General features: G+C 35.3%; 2 protein-coding genes across 3 annotated transcripts; both read right to left on the reverse strand.

Moving 5' to 3' along the window:
* Positions 1 to 3,669: 3,669 nt before the first annotated feature.
* Positions 3,670 to 6,061, reverse strand: LOC145577558 (large ribosomal subunit protein eL15y). The gene is made up of 4 exons (XM_081635048.1): positions 5,966 to 6,061; positions 5,705 to 5,871; positions 4,541 to 4,738; positions 3,670 to 4,068 (listed from the first exon to the last, which is right to left on the reverse strand). Exons 1-4 carry the CDS (start codon positions 5,967 to 5,969, stop codon positions 3,823 to 3,825), a joined length of 615 nt encoding a protein of 204 aa, XP_081491174.1. The 5' UTR covers positions 5,970 to 6,061; the 3' UTR covers positions 3,670 to 3,822.
* A 1,616-nt stretch (positions 6,062 to 7,677) lies between these two features.
* Positions 7,678 to 17,349, reverse strand: LOC145577559 (hyperosmolality-gated Ca2+ permeable channel 1.1-like). 2 transcript variants are annotated; one of them, XM_081635050.1, is made up of 12 exons: positions 16,992 to 17,349; positions 15,756 to 16,108; positions 14,879 to 15,025; positions 13,992 to 14,127; positions 13,340 to 13,441; positions 13,128 to 13,247; positions 12,962 to 13,042; positions 11,750 to 12,090; positions 10,846 to 11,091; positions 10,101 to 10,425; positions 9,464 to 9,697; positions 7,678 to 8,201 (listed from the first exon to the last, which is right to left on the reverse strand). In XM_081635050.1, the coding sequence occupies exons 2-12, from the start codon at positions 16,067 to 16,069 to the stop codon at positions 7,953 to 7,955; spliced, it is 2,295 nt and encodes a 764-aa protein (XP_081491176.1). In that variant the 5' UTR covers positions 16,070 to 16,108; positions 16,992 to 17,349; the 3' UTR covers positions 7,678 to 7,952. The 2 variants fall into 2 exon arrangements, with proteins under 2 accessions (XP_081491176.1, XP_081491175.1); XM_081635049.1 differs by having other exon boundaries at positions 15,756 to 16,159.
* Positions 17,350 to 18,591: the final 1,242 nt, after the last annotated feature.

Raw genomic sequence — 18,591 nt, forward strand, 5'->3', positions numbered from 1 at the left:
TTCATGAGTTTTGACCACCTCCCATTTCTAAATTTCTCAGCTAACACCATATCTTTCTTACACAAATGATATACCTTGGCCAACACATCTTTGTTGATATGCCATCTACATAACAAGTGAGCTGTGTCTGGGAATACCTCTTTCACCGCCTTCAACAGTCCCAACTCTCGATCAGTTAGAATCGCAGTAGGAGTCACTTCAAAACCCATATACAGCTTCAATTTCTCCAACACCCACTTGTAACTCTCATAAGACTCTGTCTTCATTAAAGCATACCCGATCAAAAAGTTTTGGTTTGTCGGTGTGACCCCAACAATCTCGAAGAACGCCATGTTGTACCTGTTTGTCTTGTATGTGGAATCCATCCCTATGACATGTGGATAAGTTCGCAACATATTCGCCATCTCTGGATGTGCCATAAAGGCATGGGTGACAACACGTGTGTCGGGGTCAGCAGCTACCCAACTAACGTACTTGTGCTCGTTGGCCAAGTGAAGAAACTGGTTTACGACATCTCTCCCTTCACTATCATCAACCCTTAAACGACTTCTGAAATTATAGATGTGCCTCATGTTAGGGTTCTCATTGGGATACGCATCTTTCACAGCTGCCATTATGTTACTAGGTTTTGCACATGCTGAACTCATTTGTCGAACCAATTGCTTCGCAGCCGGACTTAAACCACTCACTTGTCTATGACCCTCTCGATAAACCATCATAGGGTGGTTGTGCATGCCATGCAAACCAGATACAGGAATTATTTGCCACCCAAGATCATCTACCACACATGTGATCTTGATCCGAAAAGGACATTTGATACCCTTTCTTTTTGTGTTTTTTCGTACAGCATTCTCCATATCCCTGTCTTCGGCTGTATTTCTATGGGCACGATCGCACTTCAGATACTTGACCGGCCGACCATCTCGTTGTGTCTTATACGAAGACTTTGTAAGGAAAAAGCCGCAACCAATAGAGATGTTTTGAGCCCATTCAAAGGCCTCTTCAAAAGTTGGGAACATCGTTGACGTTATAAAGACTGCACTGTAGTCAACTCCATCACCCCCATAATCCGGCAATGACGCCTAAACAAAGAAATAACATGAAATTTAGCATAATAACCATGATAATAATGGAAATAAAAAACATAATAATCACAACAATGATCACAACTTAATTCTACTTATCATAAAAATAACAATAATAGTAGTAGAAATAATAACAATAATAATAGAAATAATAATAATAAAAATATTAGAAATAATAATAATAGTAATAATAATAATAGTAATAATAATAATAATAGAAATAATAATAATAGAAATAATAATAATAATAATAATAATAATAATAGTATTTAAAGCAAAGAGGTTTTTAAAAAAAAAAATACAAAACCGCCCTAGAAAACCGGTTTGACCATGGTCAAAACGCCCAGGAAAAGCGGTTTGACCATGGTCAAAACGCCCAGAAAAAGCGGTTTGACCATGGTCAAAACGCCCAGAAAAAGCGGTTTGACCACGGTAAACCGGTTGTCCTAGGCGGTTTGACCATGGTCAAATCGCTTTTCCTGGGCGTTTTGACCATGGTCAAACCGGTTTTTTCGGGCGGTTTTGTACATTTTCGGCGAGAAAAATTAAAAATTTACCTCACCAAGTGGGTCCGGCGGGGTGGACACCCTGCTTTCCGCCTCCGACATGTAACCGGGTGGCGATAGTGGTGGTGCTGGTGGTGGTGGCGGTGGTGGTGGTGGTGGTGATAGTGGTGGTAGTGGTGTTGGGTGTTGGTGGTGCTGGCGGTGGTGTTGATGCTGGTAACCGTGGCGGTGTTCGGTGGTGGTAGAGTTTACTTTAGCTCGGTTTTGAGAGTTAGAGTTATGAAAGGGATGGAAGATAACAAATAGAGTTGAAGAGGGTAAGAAATAGAGTCAAGGTTAATATCGTAATTATTTTGTAATTTTGCGGGCGTTTTGAGTAATTTGTGGGCGTTAAATAACAACCCCCGGTATATATCATATGGTTGTTGCACGGATTATGAGAATTTGCATACATCACGCAGACACGCACCACTTGTATTCTATGGACGGTACTCCTTTTGTGTTTTAATAAGTGTTACATGTTGACCAAATAAGCATGTCGAGACACGACTTTGACCCTTAATCTATCTAATTTTATGTAAGTAAAATCATAGAAAATTTTATAATATGAAAGTATACATTATAACGATTCCAATAATGTATTATACAATAACATTTGTTTTTTTATATATTAGTAAATTAATCAAGTCAAAACCATTATGTAAATAGTGAAAAAACTCAAACTGTAACACTTACTAAAACACTGAGGGGTTATATGTATTTTCTCGTGTTTTGCTTGTGCTAGCGTGTGTGACAGACTATATATGTCGTGGTAACAATTGGGTTTATTTGGATCGAGTTGGTTAATTCCTCTATACAAAAAAAATTATCAACTCAAAAAACAAAAACAAAAAAATGATACAACGTATATTTATGGTCAATATGGTAATCCTATGAACTCAAAAAGATTAGAAAGGTTTTAACATCATTTACCTAAAATCCTATGATTTTCTTCCCAAATAAAGGTTTAGTCCTTTAGGGTTTCATTTGTGGCACCGGAATACCATTCCGTAAAACCCAATTGAATTTAATTGTTGGTGATTGTCCTAATATTGAAGACCCAAAAATAATACCACATGGTAAAATTTTTATAAATCATGCAGTGCAAAAGATGCCAACTTGCCAAGGTTCTTGAATAATATAGGGAAAGATGAGAGGAGAAACAGCATTTGTTCTTTTATTTACTATGGAAAGCAGGAATATTGAGTAATTAATTGACAAATTAGCTTACGGTCTTGTGAGAAGACGTTCCTAATTTTCAATGGAAATAATACGGAGTACTTAATATTTTGAAAATCTGGTAAAAATCAATCTTGTAAATCTATTTTGACGTACTAAATGAGTAAACTCTAGCCTTATAATAAGAAATACTCCTAATTACCATTTCCTGTCAAAAAAAAAAAAGAAATGTGCCAAATAATTATCAGATTTTTTTATTTTTTTTTTTATTGCAAAAGGGAAAGGAGGCCCAATATACAAATGATGGCCCATTTACAAAATGTGTTAATAGAAATGCAGACTACAGTCACTACACTACTACATAGTGTTTCCCTTTAAAAATCTATGGATGATTTATGGTAGAATTACAGGTCTACCAATTACCATGTATTGCCATATACAAATACAACCCTAACACGATTGAAGGAATTTGGCAATGCTTAATTAAATTACGTGTCGATGTCACGCTTAATTCTTAACTTTTAGCTTCAGCATTTTCCCTGATTCACTGATATATAGGTTGTTGGAAGTGTCAAAAGAGCAGATAAAAACACCATTTAGAACACCATTGCACAACCAGCCCAATGGGCAGTACTCAAGACCAAGTAGACCACAGAAGCCCAGCACACAAGCCATCTACAAAGTCTCGCAAGCCAGAGGCATCACTCACACAGTCTCAACTCTCAAGTCTCAGCTTCTCAATTAGGTTATCCTAAACTGGTGATATGGCAACGTGAAAAGTGAGTTAAGAAAAAACAGTAAACAAGCACAAAATTAAGAACCATCCAGTATTAATATAAGATCAAGCTGAGTGCAGACAGTTGAACTAAAAGATATCAAACATAATTCTCGGAACAAAATTTTTAAAACCATTCAGAAGTCTAGAACTCAAGGGCAGAAATTTCAACATAGCTAAGAAGTACTCCAAATAGAATTCCATATCTGATAACAAAAGCAACTTTGATTGAAGACAATTATCGGTAACGGCGAAGAGAGAGTGTTTGGTTCCTCTTCCAGGTTGCACGGCGAGAAGGCCTGGCCTTGTGGTAACGGTGTCCTCTGCCACGGAGACCTCTGTTCTTCTTTCCTGCTGAGGTAAGACCACGGAGCTCTCTGTGCTTGTGCACTGGGTTGCAGACCCAGTTGACCCTTGGGTCGTTCCTGATGGCACTGTGTGCAGTGTCAACAAGAATGACTTCGAAGTACTTGTAGGTGGAATCCTGCAGGACAAAGGGCATTACACAAATTTTGTGAGTAATACAAGAGCAATTAGTCAGTTTTAGATTGCTACTCTAGTAGAATAATACTTTTTTCCCCTATCCTCAACCGTTTTCCTTGGCAAGGTAATATGGCCAACAACTTTAGAGGGTTTTATATCACAATTTCAAGCAAAGTCATTCATCTACAAGCCTATGTCAAGGGTATTTTAAGTTAAGGCATAATATTACATTCTTCAGCTAGTGAATTTTTAAGCACTATGAACATCATAGAAAACCTAGTCATCACATGATTCAAGCGATAAATGGGAATCCGGTTATCAGGGGTGAACAGGAATGAAAAACAAAAATATGACGGAAAAAATACAGATCAACAGCTCACCAAAACAAGAATTCAAACATAGATACTTACAATATTACAAAACCAAAATCAATAAAATTAAGCCACAAGATTGAACAAGAGGGGGGAACAAACCTCATTGATCCAGTAAGAATTGAGAACCCTGAGACCTCCCAATTTGCGACCAGCACGCTCCTCAGCAACTGACCTCTTACTGCGCTGGAACTTCAATTGGGTAACTCCCTGGTTGGTGGGCTTACCATAGACGATACCCTTTGGAACTGGCCTCTTGCGACCACCTCTCCTCACACGGACACGGTAAACAACAAAACCCTAGAATTGTGACAAAAGAACTTTCTTAAGTAATGATGTGAAAACTGGAGTGCACAACAGCAGCACCTCTGCTCAACACTATAACATCTCTAGTGACATCGAAGCACAAAGCTATAAAGAAACAAGCTTGAGACAAAATATGACCAACTTCCCTAATATCAAACCAAAAGCTAACACGCGATAATGTTCAATTCAACTAATAATTCTATTGCATTAATCAAAGGGGTAAGAAATATGATGATAATAACAAGCTTTACAACTACCTATAGATGGTGCAAACAAACTGGTGATTAAAACAAACCACAACAATGCAAAAATCAACTAAAGGAAATGTTTTAAGTGAGTTTGAAGCAGCATCAAAAACTAACATGTAAATGCAATGAGACCATACACTATAAGCTACACTAAACCTAATTAAAAAGAAATCCTGAAAAAGCCTTTTCATTTATAATTTCTAATTGCTATATAATACTTCACAATAGGGGGGAAAAAAAATTCAATCAATCTGTGTAAAAATGCAGCAATAACACAATTATTATCAGTATACTTGTCGAAAATCAATCCTCGATGCACTCTCTTTTAATCCAACCCAACATACATAATTATCCAGAAAAATCACAACTTTATCAGCATCATCACCGTCAAAAAAATACACCCCTCCAAATCTGCATTAGGGTTTATAACACTTTCTCTACAAAAACCATACTAAATTAATCAATTGACACAATAATCGCGCAAAATCCAGCCATATAAACTTCATTTCCAATCATAAAACATAAACCAAAATTCCACATTCAAAAATCCAGCCATATAAACATCATTTCCAATCAAAAAACATAAACCAAAATTCCACATTTCAAAACAACAATCATTCATCACAAAATACAACAAACAACTCAATAATCAAAGATCAAAAAATTCAAAAAGCATTCGAAAACAATAATCAAAAGGAAAAAGAGGAGAAACCTGCTTGGCCTTGTAACCAAGACGACGAGCTTTGTCAGGGCGAGTAGGGTGAGTAACACGAACAATGGAAGGAAGCTGACGGTACTCCCAACACCTAACTCTTTGAGTGAACCTCATCACATCGGATTGTTTCTTCCTCCATAGCTCTTGCATATACTTGTATGCACCTGCAATTTCATCAATTTTCCAGAATCAATAAGAAAATCCAGAACAAGATGGAGAAGATTGAAGAGATGAAAATGGAGGAGAGAGAAAGTTTACCCATGGCTGCTGCAACAGAGAGAGAGAGTGAGAGGAGGAAATTAGGGTTTTGGTGGTTCGGCCTAAAAATGAAAGGAGGAGGAATAAAAGGGGGTTTTAAGAGAGAGTTAGGGTTTTCTTTGATGTACTTTGGGCTTTCTTTTAATGGGCCGACTTTTTTGGTCCATTCTTTTTTTTTTAATTATGTTTTTGAAAATCCATTGTTATTTTGTTTACTCTTTAACGATACCAAATGACCAAATGTGCTAATTGAGCCTACGAATACTTATTAAGTTTGGATTGGAGAAATTTTTTAAGGTTTAAAAATGAAAATCTATAATCTATCTATAATCTATAATCTATAATCTATAATAATAATATTATTAAAACTCATTGAAACAATATGCTAACGACATGTGTCATTCATATGCCATATGCATTACATGTCATCCTATGTGTCATCCCTCTTCTCTTATCATATTGAATTGTATTAATGTTTAGTCTCTTTAGCAAAAACTCTTCATTGGTCTAACTTTAATGCTATATAATACAATAGTGTTTAATTTAATTAAAAAACTTTTCATATTGACCTCTTATTACATTTTTATTTAGTTATTAATATTGTTCAACATTAACTCTTCTAAATTAATTTAATCAAACTTATAATTTATGATGATCCGGGGCATCGCCCGGGTCAATAACTAGTAATTTAGTAAAAAAAAAACACGAAGTAATAATAAGAAGAAAATACTTGTAGCGAATATATAAAAACGTTTAACAAAGCAAGTAAATACTAAGAGACCATGACTTCTTTTAATAAAAAAAAAAAAAAAAAAAAAAAGAGAGAGAGAGAGAACCGTAAAAATGATTACGATTGTCGCCCTTACTTAGTTACTTTTGAATAAAGGGTGAGTTTCATTATATACTCTTGGAAACTGTAACTTGAGAAGATTTTCACTTTATGGAGTGTGTTATTGTCGAACATTGTATATTAATACGGTGGTCATGTAATCGTAATAATTTAACTTACGTTAACATGTAATTGGATTGAAAATTTCTTATATCGGATTTTTAAACATGAGTAAATTATTAGCGAGTAGTAGGAATATTTTATTTGTAAGCGTTTTTTAGCACTTGTGCACAAAACTATAATTCATTGCACCAACAAAATAAATGAAAAACACAGCTAATATTTGATATTTATTTGTTATATGCATTTACTAAGAGTCTAAGATAAATTTTTAGTCCTTTTTTTTTTTTTTTGTGAATTTATTCTAATTAATATTGAAGTAAATAAATGACAATATTGAAGACAGTCAATAATAGAAGCGTTAGGCAATGTTGCAAGTTTATTACTACCGTATCTTTTTACTCAATATCCCTGTTCTTTTGCAAGTTTAAAACACAATATTGTTCTTACTTTGACCTTTTGTGATTTCAAGTAGAAAACACAATTAAAAAAAATTAAAAATAAAAAAAAAACGAATGGACTACCATAATTGATTATATAACTCCAGTATATATAGGGTGTTTGATGGTAAAAGTTTTATCCTTACAAGTTGCAACCATAGTAGGCTAATTAATCATAACATTTGTAGATTTTAGCATTAATAGGTAGAGGGAGCAACTTGGTTTGGGAGGGAATTAAGACCTCTAAAATAGGCTAATATGGAGCAAAAGTGCTTCATAAATTCAATTCCAGGAGTATAACACACAAAATAGAATAAAAAAAATTGCAGCAGAAAATTACCAGCTTGAAGCAGGTTTTGACATTCATAGACCAGAACAGCTGAAGTAATTTACATGCAAGAGACAGTCAGTGCTTTATACATGAACACGAGTGAACGAGAAGGGAGAGCCATAAGATCTACCATACTACATTCCCTCCCTAAAAAGTACAAAAACAGACCTACTGATGCATTTGCCTGCACAATCTGACTACAATGCTGTAATTCTTTGCTATGAACTAAGCTCATTACCCATAAGGCCATAAGTTTTCTCACACTCTTCATAGATCGACGTGTTTACTTGGAGAAGTAGAAGATGACTTGCTCATTTTGCTAGGCACTGGAGTGTTTCTTCTTGACTGGCGTCTAGTGGGAACAAGCTCGGCTTCCATCTCCAACTTGTTCTGAACTGCATCATCTTCATCACCCTCGTCTTTAAACACAGGATGAATATAGGCATTCTGAAGGTAAGCTTTCAAGTTGAATCCGGGATCCCTTGCACGTTCTAGCGTATCTTTCATCATTGCTTCCTGAAAATTCCAGAAAACACAGTATTAGTCATTCTACAATAATGAATAGTGTGAAGACTACTGAAGATCGAAACATATCATATGAAATTGCCATAGTAAACAAATATGTAACTTGAATTACTCTTTTCCTAACCAGGGGTTCCTGCAGGGAGGGGTGAGGGTGGGAGGTAAGTGCAAAAGTATACAGATGAAGAAGACGGGCCAAAAGGCAAGGAAGGGGAGCTGTTGGTTGGACACAGATACATCTCTAAGCATCATACAGCTCTTTTATGAAAAATTCTCAAGGCTTTGGTATCTAATGAACAGTTAAGTCTCAAGTATCCATATCCATGTGCCATGTCATAGTGTCAAAATCTGACGCCAATACTTGGTGAAATGAAGGGTCGACTGTGCCCATGACCCTGACCTTAAACCAATAAGTGCCCAATTTAACCATGTCATACAAACTCTACTATCCACACCAAAAACCCATGACCAACCCTAGACAGTATGTGCCATGATACTTGGATGCCCTAGCCCTAAACTTAGACCAAAATATACAACCAACCGCAAATATAGAGGAACTTGGAACCTTTCTATCAATTCTATTTGTAGCGAAGTCCAAGAGCATTCTTCATTCAAAGTTACTTGTCCATTCAAGGAACTTATATACTTACAGCCAGTTCAATTGTTTGCAGTTTCAATCAATCAATCAATCAAAGCCTTAATCCCAAAAGTGGGGTCGGCTAACATGAACCAAATTTGATTATTCCGTGTAGTCAATCAATCAATCTTTGTTTGCAGTTTATATGAAAAATTTTGTTTGGCAGAGGGGTTATAAAAGTAAAGCTTCTTTGAACATTTAAACCAAGACTTTATTAAAAGAGAGGGAGTAGAACTTAGTAATTTACGCATGTGCCTTCCTGTTCAAATTGTTCTAGCTTGCACTTATGCAAAGGTAGATTTCTATGCAGCCAGACGATGCTAATTGATGAGCTTATCCAAAATCTAATAAGTGTTCAGTAGGAAAACAAGAAATTGTTGAATATCCCCACCTAACCAGTACCACACTGCAGATCCAGATCAAACACAACTACCTAGAAACTATTAAAGAGACGAGACCTCTGAAGGAATCCAGAGTTTCTTAAGCCAGTAAAAAAAATTGAAACATGTTACATGAAGGATGTGTATTATATATTGGCTTAAATCATCTATGTTAAACAAAAGTGGCGCAATCGATTATTATATTATCATTAATCAATAATCACTGTTCTCTGACTGACCTGTAGAGGATAAGTCTTGAATGCTGGCTCAAATCGACCCTTGCAGTACCTATGAAACCATATGGTAAAAATTGGAAGTGCAATGAGAAATGGTGTTGATGAAGCAGCCTTCTTAGTGCTCAACAGTCCCATCATAAGCAACTGAGAGAAAACCATTGCAGTAATAATTCGTCCATGGACAGCAGGCCAGAAAGCACCAGCACTTTCATACTCCTGGTTGTAAACGTTTATGATCTGCAATCATGCAACCAAGCACTTAAAATGACACATTAAGGATTTTGTTCCTTCACCTAAAGGAAACTCTGAACCACACCCAATTTGAGCAAGTAACAATTAAGTACATGACTAAAGGGATAAGCTCACGTCATACCACACATTAAGGAATTTGTTCTTTTCACCTAAAACATAAGCTTCAGGAGAAACGAGTTTACCCACAAAATAAGTAGAGACATGAGTAACAAGATAAGGGCTAATAAGCTCATAAAAGCAGTCTTCAGGTTTTTTAAAAATAAAATGAAGCCTAAAACACAGTGAATCCGACAAAGCTTTCATGAAAAAGTTTCCTGTAAAAAATAATATATGAATTTTTGTTCACTTAATGTAACTTGATTTTAAGAAAACAAAAATAATAACTAACCTGATGTCTGTACACAAGGTAAGAGAAGCCAAAGAAGACCAAAATGAACGGCAATATAATTGGAGAGACCACAGCATAAACAAAAGCCAACAATATATACAATTGTATCTGAGGCTCCCCAGTGTCAAACCCAATGCTTCCTGCATCCATTGCTGCCTCCCTGTCCTTCTCAGTCTTCACCAAGAACCAATTCTTCAAGTGGTATATAATCAAAGGTTTTAATCTCAGTATCTCACCAGCAACACCAGCCCACCCATCAATCATTATGTAAGTTATGAAGAAAGTTGCTTTCATTGGAATCCCCATACCAACGATCTCAAAGATCCTGTTAAGTCAGAGCATCAGATGGAATTTCACATAAGATGATCTAAACTACATAACTGATTTAAAAGAACCTACATAAGCAACCAGTAATATTATTGATAGGAAGTTTCAGTAATGAAATTGTCATGTTCAAGGTAATGGGGTCAATTGACCCCGTTTAATTCTTGTACAACTTTGTTACAATTAATTAAAAGTTGAAAAAACAATAAAATTACCAAACACAAGAACAATATGCAAGTTCGATCTATAAATTTAAGGTACACGAATTTATATATGTCCATAAATGTATACATGCAACATACATATGTATGATATATGACGATATGTACAAATATTATATAAAATAGTTACATTATTCTACATTCATCCACAGGATAACAAAAGAACATGTATGGTAAAACATAGATTGAGAGTGACATACTTATTTGGTGGCGATTTAAGGAATGTCTTCAGTTGTTGCATTGCGGTACCAGCTGCAACACTAACAAGGAATACATTGACAAAGTTGAACATATAATATCTCGAAGCTGATCTTCTTTCTAGAATTGATAATGCTTCATAGCCTTCAAATTTAGACATCATCATCAATATTGCAGGCAGGAAGATGAGGAAAAGCTTTAAAACAAGTCCAGGTAGAAAGCCCTGAAGGAATGACTTGATAAATGGCCTGCATGGTGAATAATTCCCTAATCAGTGAGGAAGGAATAATGGTTTTCAGACAACAACAAAATGCAATCAACATTATTTCTTAATCAGAGATGAAATCAATCACATCGTAAAAATTCATACAAAATCAAATGTTAAACGATTCATACACGGTATGGTGGTACATTAACTATGTTTGTGCCTATTTCTATTATACTAAATTTGCTACTTCATCAATTGTATAATAAGATGTGAGATGTCACAACTATTAATATTCTTAAGAGTTTGAGAGAGAACTACTATGAGAAGGAGAAAGATATTTGTTGATGCAGAATTCAAACGAAACAAGAAGCTATTCAGTCTATCAAAGAAACAGTTTTGCCTACCAGGAAATAATTTGAAAAGGCAGCAAGAGAAGTACATAAGGTAATAATAAGATAACACACATACAATGAGAGAGAGGGTAATTACAGCAATAAGCGTCAGACCAATGTTATCAGGGAAAGTTCCTTTTTTTTCTAAGCTATCTTCATTAGTGACTGCATGATTATATCTATGTCGAACTGGTTAAATTAAAAAATTGTTCTTTTGAAAAAGAGATCATTTCTTTCTATCAATATGGTTTAAATCAATTTAACATATTCGCAGAACGTAATTAATTTACTGCAAAGCAGACTTACCGCTCTACAATAAAATTTAGAAATGGAGCATATTTCTGAATTCCCTCAATGCTTGCCAGTGATTGTACTAAGGCAATTGGGATCATGAAGAAAAATGTCAGAAAGAAAAATGCAACAGACATTATCAGCCTTCGGATGCTGAGATGAACGTATGGAATAGCTAAGTTGGGCCAATAGACATCACGTGGCTCAGGGGCCCATCCAGTCAACCAAATCGTTGGATTTCTGGTTTGATGAGTCTGTGCACATACAGCCGCACCCCATCGAGTCTTAAAGGAAACAAAAGCAGCAGGCATGATAGACTTTGAATCGTGTTCAACTCTCTCTCTTTCTTCAGCAATCTGGCATGAAGAGATTCAATCAAAACAAGTGAACTCTATGAAAATACGCGAAAGATAGGGCCCATTAATCATTTTAAACAAACTTATATTAACTTATGCTGCAAGAAAACATGGACAAGCACCAGCGATAAATCTATCAATTAAAACTGCCAGATATAAAATGGCAAAGGCAATTAAGCAAAGGAGGAGAAAGGGAGAGTTAGGAAGAGAGAAAACAATGGAGATATAAAGGAGAGGGAGACTCATGTCATGGAAGGGCTGACTGGAAAGCTAGTGATCGAGCCCCATCCAGGAGCTCGGTGAAATCAGCCACTGGCAGTAGATTTACACTAACCAATTTGCAGCTCCTTTGACTACTTTCTAAAGGAAAGGGAATGCACAACCAACACAAGTGAGGGCATTGCTGTTTCCAGGATGTCCACTAATTTTCAGTCATCCCCTTCCAATACTTACCATCCCCTGACTTACTGAGATGTTCCCAAGCCATTAATGACCCTCCCACCCAATACTAGGAAACATATCAGGTACAGGGAGGAAGCACTTAATGACTTCATTGGATTCCAAAAGCACATTTCAGCACAATATTCTTTGTTTGGTACACAATTTTCTACTCACATATATCATTCTCTCATCAAAAGCAGAAGCAGTGTGGATAGAATAGCATGGTACAACTAATAACAATGTTCAAGCTCATGTGCCTCGTTTGTGTGATAGCAAAAATTACTATCCTTAATTAAGATAATTTCTTATTGTAAAAAATGAAGAGCTTGAAAGTAAAAATCATATTTGCCTCATATCTTGTATAGTTTTATTCAAATGTACATATTAGACGAACAAAAGAACCAGAAAAGCTAAAAAAAAAGGAACTCACTTCTTTATTTAGTCTCTCAATTTCAGCAGCATTATAATCTATGGCATCAACTTTTTGTCCAAATAGGCCAAGAAATCCAGTCTGCAATATCAAGAAAAGAACTTGCATTAGATGCTAATGTGTGTTAAACGAATCATTGCATGGCTGCATATTTCAGTAATAATACCTTCGTCATGGGCCGTTGATCCGGCTTTCTAGAAAACTTTAGTTCGTAGTAATCCAGCCAATTTTGCTTCTTTTTCCTCTGTTCAACTAAATCTGACAGCTTATTTGCATTATGAACCACCTGAATTGCCAAATCGACCCCTCATGAGCATTCACACTTAACGTTCATAGATTCAATAAATAAAAGGGAGCAAGAAACTGAAGATGCCTGACCTGATGAGTGAGATAATGATCAGGGTGATTGACCAGAAAAAAGTGCTCCACAAGCTCACTAATTGATTCATCAGCATCTGGGGGAATATTTCGTACAAGGACCTGGAAATAAATCAATCAAGATATCATCACAGAAAAGGAAGGTTGACGAAGATCAATGGTGAAAAATGGTTCAAGTTACAAATCAGATGCATGTATTATACTTGAATAAACACGAATCAGCACAGCACTAATTGTAATCATTTCTTTCACTTCTACGAGTTCTACCTTCACTCACTTTCATTTCTTTCCATAATGCAGGCATAAACCTATTAATATTACATTCTAGAATTGATAAAATTTTCAAAACTGGAAATTAATTATCCATAAAACATGGGAACATAATTCCACCCTATTCAAAGTTCAATGAATCACCGTTACACAAATATTCAGTTTACAACGATAGTGACTATCAAATATTCAAATGTTCCTAAAGAATATCTTTTAGTTCTTGTTTATTAGGGAGGAAGACCAGTAGTCAATGACTATTCTCAGTCAAAATTTTATAGCAAGAGAAGTCTCGCTGCAACTGTAGGGATCTGGACATAAGGAGGTGTGACTAACATAAGTTAAGAGCTAAAATCGAATCGCAAGAGACAAAAGATGATCTTACCGTAAACTGATCAGGACGACGTCTTTCTGCTGCCATAAACTGCAGTCGCATAGCTGTAACCTTTGCATACTCCTTATACAGAACATAGCATGACCAAAATGTAATGGCATATTCCACCACTAAATGAGCCCAAAACCTGCAATTTAGAAACAACTAACAGGTGAGCAAAGACAGTCCACGAATATAAGCCATGATTAAAAATAAATAAATAAATTAAAGCTCCAATGCACAACTAGCACTTCAAAAGCCCTTGTATTGCCTACCTAAGGTTTTATTTATGATACACCACTACTTTGATCAAGCATTGTATTCTATCCAAAATAATTCTGCATACATCTCAACCTCAACAAATCTGCCAGCAATGAACCCCATAATGTGTGTTGTTATGGTCTTGATTTAGCAGATCATAAACATCCAACCCCCTAACACCAGAGCTCGTTGGTTTATTTGAATATACCACATTAGCAGTTTAGCATCCACTATCTTACCCCTTGTTTGTTTAACTTGTATTCCATTTAAGTCTTTTTTTTATGCCTTACCCCTCATACCCCAAAGTATTTACACCTTTCCACTCACTCTCTCTTACGTTATCTACCTTTTCTTACACTTGCCCAACTTATTACTCCGTCACTCATACTTTATTAGTTTATCCACCATCTTTTTCAGCTACACCCCCTTTTCAATATTTCTTAATCTAAATACCTCAGTTCTTAGTAGAACCCAAATAGAAGGAGGTAGTATGTAATTATTGGAAACCATAATAGTCAAAGAGGAAGTTTATCTGGGAGCAAGAGAATAAAATAACAGGTCGGACAGCATAACCAAAGTAATATAAAGTATAAGATAATCTCAAGGAGATAAAAGCCAGACTTAAAAAAGGTCCAAACCTTGGAGATTCAAGCGGTATATTTGAAATTGACAGCTTATCAATGCCGTTGAAGACTGCTTTGGATACTTTCAATGTATCATTTGTAAAATTGACTGGAAATAAAACCAGCATTGAAAGCACCGTAACAGGGACAAAAATCTTAAGTCTGCAAAAAACGAAAGGCATCAAACTAATAATACTACAATAGTAATTAAAACAGATGCATGTCTACAGACAAAAGCAGCATGCTTAATTCTTCTAATATGTTGTTCTCAGCATTTGAATAAAATTTTCTCCAGTACTTCTTTCTCAAATAAATGAACAGAAGATGCTGAACATCCACAGTTACATCCTTACACGTCTGGAAACTCAGAAGCCAACAGTGCTAAGTGCCGACAGACTGAATTAAATTTCCCGACTCAAACCTTGACATGCAATATCCTAGATAACTTCACTCACTGTTTTCCCTACTATCATCTTGAACATATGAATAAAACCATCATTCTTAGGATATACGCTCTCAGACATTGGGTTTTGTCGCTCACTAAAAATTAATTTGACTTCCAGAAATGTACATCCTGTAAGGAAACTTCAAAGTTCAAACCCATCTAAACATTCTTATTTAGCTAAAATGCAATACAGAGAGAAAAAAAAATATGGTTATCTTAAGAGCAGCCATGTTGTCTCCATCATATACAACCTCCTATCTAATGTAATTGAAAACTATTAGAAAGAAAGCAAATCAAATCTTATGTTAACTTAAAAAGCTACTAAATAAATCTAAATGATCTCATGCATCTAAGACAAACCAAGACTCTTGAGTACATTGCTACAACAAACAACAGAATGCAAAGAGAGTGCACCAAGGAAGCACTAATCTACAAGTGGCTGCATACCCTATCACGTATATCCGCAAGTAAACCACTGAATCCAATCCAGCATGCTCAATGAGCTCCGATTCAGGCATTTTGATGGCATCTGGCATCCAATTTAAGAATTTCAAGTAGGACTTGAAGTCCACATTGACAAATTTGCTCACAAAAGCTCCTGTGTGAAGTGGGCTGTTTCTTAACCCCCTGAGATACCATTTTGGAAAGTAAACTCTATCGTTGAAGGGTTGAATCCTCAGAAGTGCAAACGCCAACAAGAAGACAAATGCACTTAAAAGATTAAACCCAGCAGAAACCGCTATATCAGAGACGGAAGCCATCCTATTTCTTCAGAAGTTTGGCACCTTCTAATAAACTTCCTACACGTATGTGATCAGGAAATGTCACCCACAAATCCACAATAACTACATCTACATCAACAAAATTTCACTGAATCATGTTAACACTTGAACACAATTACAGTAAAGATATGCAACAGTGGGTTCAAGCAAGAATCACAATGATTATTATATCAGAACACCACATAAGCTATGCAATATTGCCTCAAACGAAACCTCGTTCGGACATATTGGAATTTCCAAGCATAATCGAGTAATTCTACCTAGTTTGCAACCACCAATGATCTATATGATTAAGAGAAGGGTCTATAATATATAATGCATCTTCAAGATATAGGCCAATTTGCATTACCTATGATTTCCCATATATCAACATAAGTTTTTTCAAGGTTTATGAATTGATTCAATATTCATTATTTCACATGAAAGTGAATTATATCCTAAAAAACGCAGCTTGAACAACTAAAAACCAAAGACATTAATTTCAATTAGAAACAAAATATAAATTGATTCATAAATCAAACCTTTCAACAATAAATTTCCAGAATAACTAATACCCACAAAAATAAATTCAATTCACATAACAAAAGCATAATTCAAAGTATTCACTGAATAACTGGTCAAAATTAAGAACTGCCATATCTACACAATTTCTGCACATTTTAAGTGAAAAAAGCTGAAATTAAAAACCCAAAATTGCTGCCATCACTTGAAAGAATCATTCATATTTCCACGGAAAAATTCAAACTTTCAACAGAAAAACATAAAATTAGAACTTTATTTCAAACTTCCATCTTTCTCACACGATAATTCCAAATTCAGGTAAAAAAAACAGCATATTCATAACAATATTTTAAGCAAAAAATTACAAAATTGATTAAAATAGAGAATAAAATGAACTTACTTGTGGGTGAATTTCCCCTGTAATTGACCTCAAAATCTTCAAAAAAAATTAAGAAATTCCCAGAAAATGAAAGATTTATTAAAGAGTAAGGAAGACAAAGATAGAAGCTTTGTTGAGAAGGGTATGTTTTGATTGCTTTAAATGCTCAATCAAAGAAAAGAAAATTATTCCCTCTCTTCTAAAAGCAAAACTCCCACTTTTTTTTATTATAAGATTTTGAGTAATTAATTAAAATTAATAGAGTTTAAATTCTATTATATAAAACTCCTCCCTCTTTCACACAGGAAGAGTGTGACAGATTTGAGGGAGGAGAGAGAAAATTGATGATGGGAGATGAGACAGAAGTTGCAGGACAATGAAAAAAAAAGTTATAACTCCTGGTTTTTTATGGGGAAATTGTATCGTATAATAACTGTATAAGTGTATAAATTTGTCAATTAATCATGTATTTACTACTTAATTAATACGACGTGATTAATTATTTCCTTTTTACAACTAATGTAGAAGGTGACAAAATATATTAGCTGTCCACCTGTCCTAATTAAGCTTATTTAAAATTATTACATGATGGTAATAACAAAGAGTTAAGCTAAAATACGGTCCTTGAACTTTGGTATTTATAGCATTTTAGTTCCTCAACTTTCAAATGAGGTAAAATGGTCCCTCAACCACCAATGACTCACTTTTCAGGTACAAATTAACTGACTAAGTATAGTTTAGGGACCTTAGTACACATGTGGCAACAAATTTAATGATTTTAAATGCAAAGTTTAGGGACTTTGAACTGATGAGTTGGCATTAATTAAATTAGAAATGAAAGTTTAGGGACTTATAGGGTGAGGTGGCTAATTATTAAAGGATTTATGAAATTGCTTTTGTTGCCGTTGTCGTCCTTGTTGTGTGAATCACAAAGATAGACAATGAAAATCGGTCTTAGGATCTTCTAGAATTGGGAGATAAGCTCTTATTAAGTTTATATATATTTTTTTTTAAAATTTAGTGTCTTAAGAGTACTTCAAACATGTGGGAATCGAGTCGAGTGAATAAAAATACACACTAGTGTCCATGAATGCTTAGTTTGAGCACAGTATGCTTCGTAAATCTATATCTATACTTAGTATTTAAAAACATGCACAAACCACAAATTTTTCATATGATACGTCATCACTACTCATTCATAAACATGGGCAACGGGCCGTGCCGTGCCGCCGCGGGCCGTGCCGCGGTGGGAGGCGTGCCGTGCCGGCTCCGCGGGGGGCCGGGCCGTGCCGTGCCTTTTTTTGACACACCCCAGCCCATGGCATGGCCCACGTTCCTGGCGGGCCGTGCCGTGCCGGGCCGCGGGCAAACCGTGCCACTTAATTATTTTTTATTTTTTTTTATTTATATATATATATATATAAATTGATTTATTGTGTTATAATAATTAAATAAGTTTATATAAATAAACTTAATTAAATAAGTTTATATAAAATAAACTTATTTATTTATTAATTAAATAAGTTTATATAAATAAACTTAATTAATTAAGTTTTATTTGGGCATGGGCCGTGTCGGCGTGCCGGCGACCGTGCCCGTGCCAAATTTCAATTTTTTGTTC

The sequence above is a fragment of the Chenopodium album genome, chromosome 14, assembly GCF_948465745.1.
Source record: "Chenopodium album chromosome 14, dcCheAlbu1.1, whole genome shotgun sequence".
In the NCBI taxonomy this organism is placed as follows: domain Eukaryota; kingdom Viridiplantae; phylum Streptophyta; class Magnoliopsida; order Caryophyllales; family Amaranthaceae; genus Chenopodium; species Chenopodium album.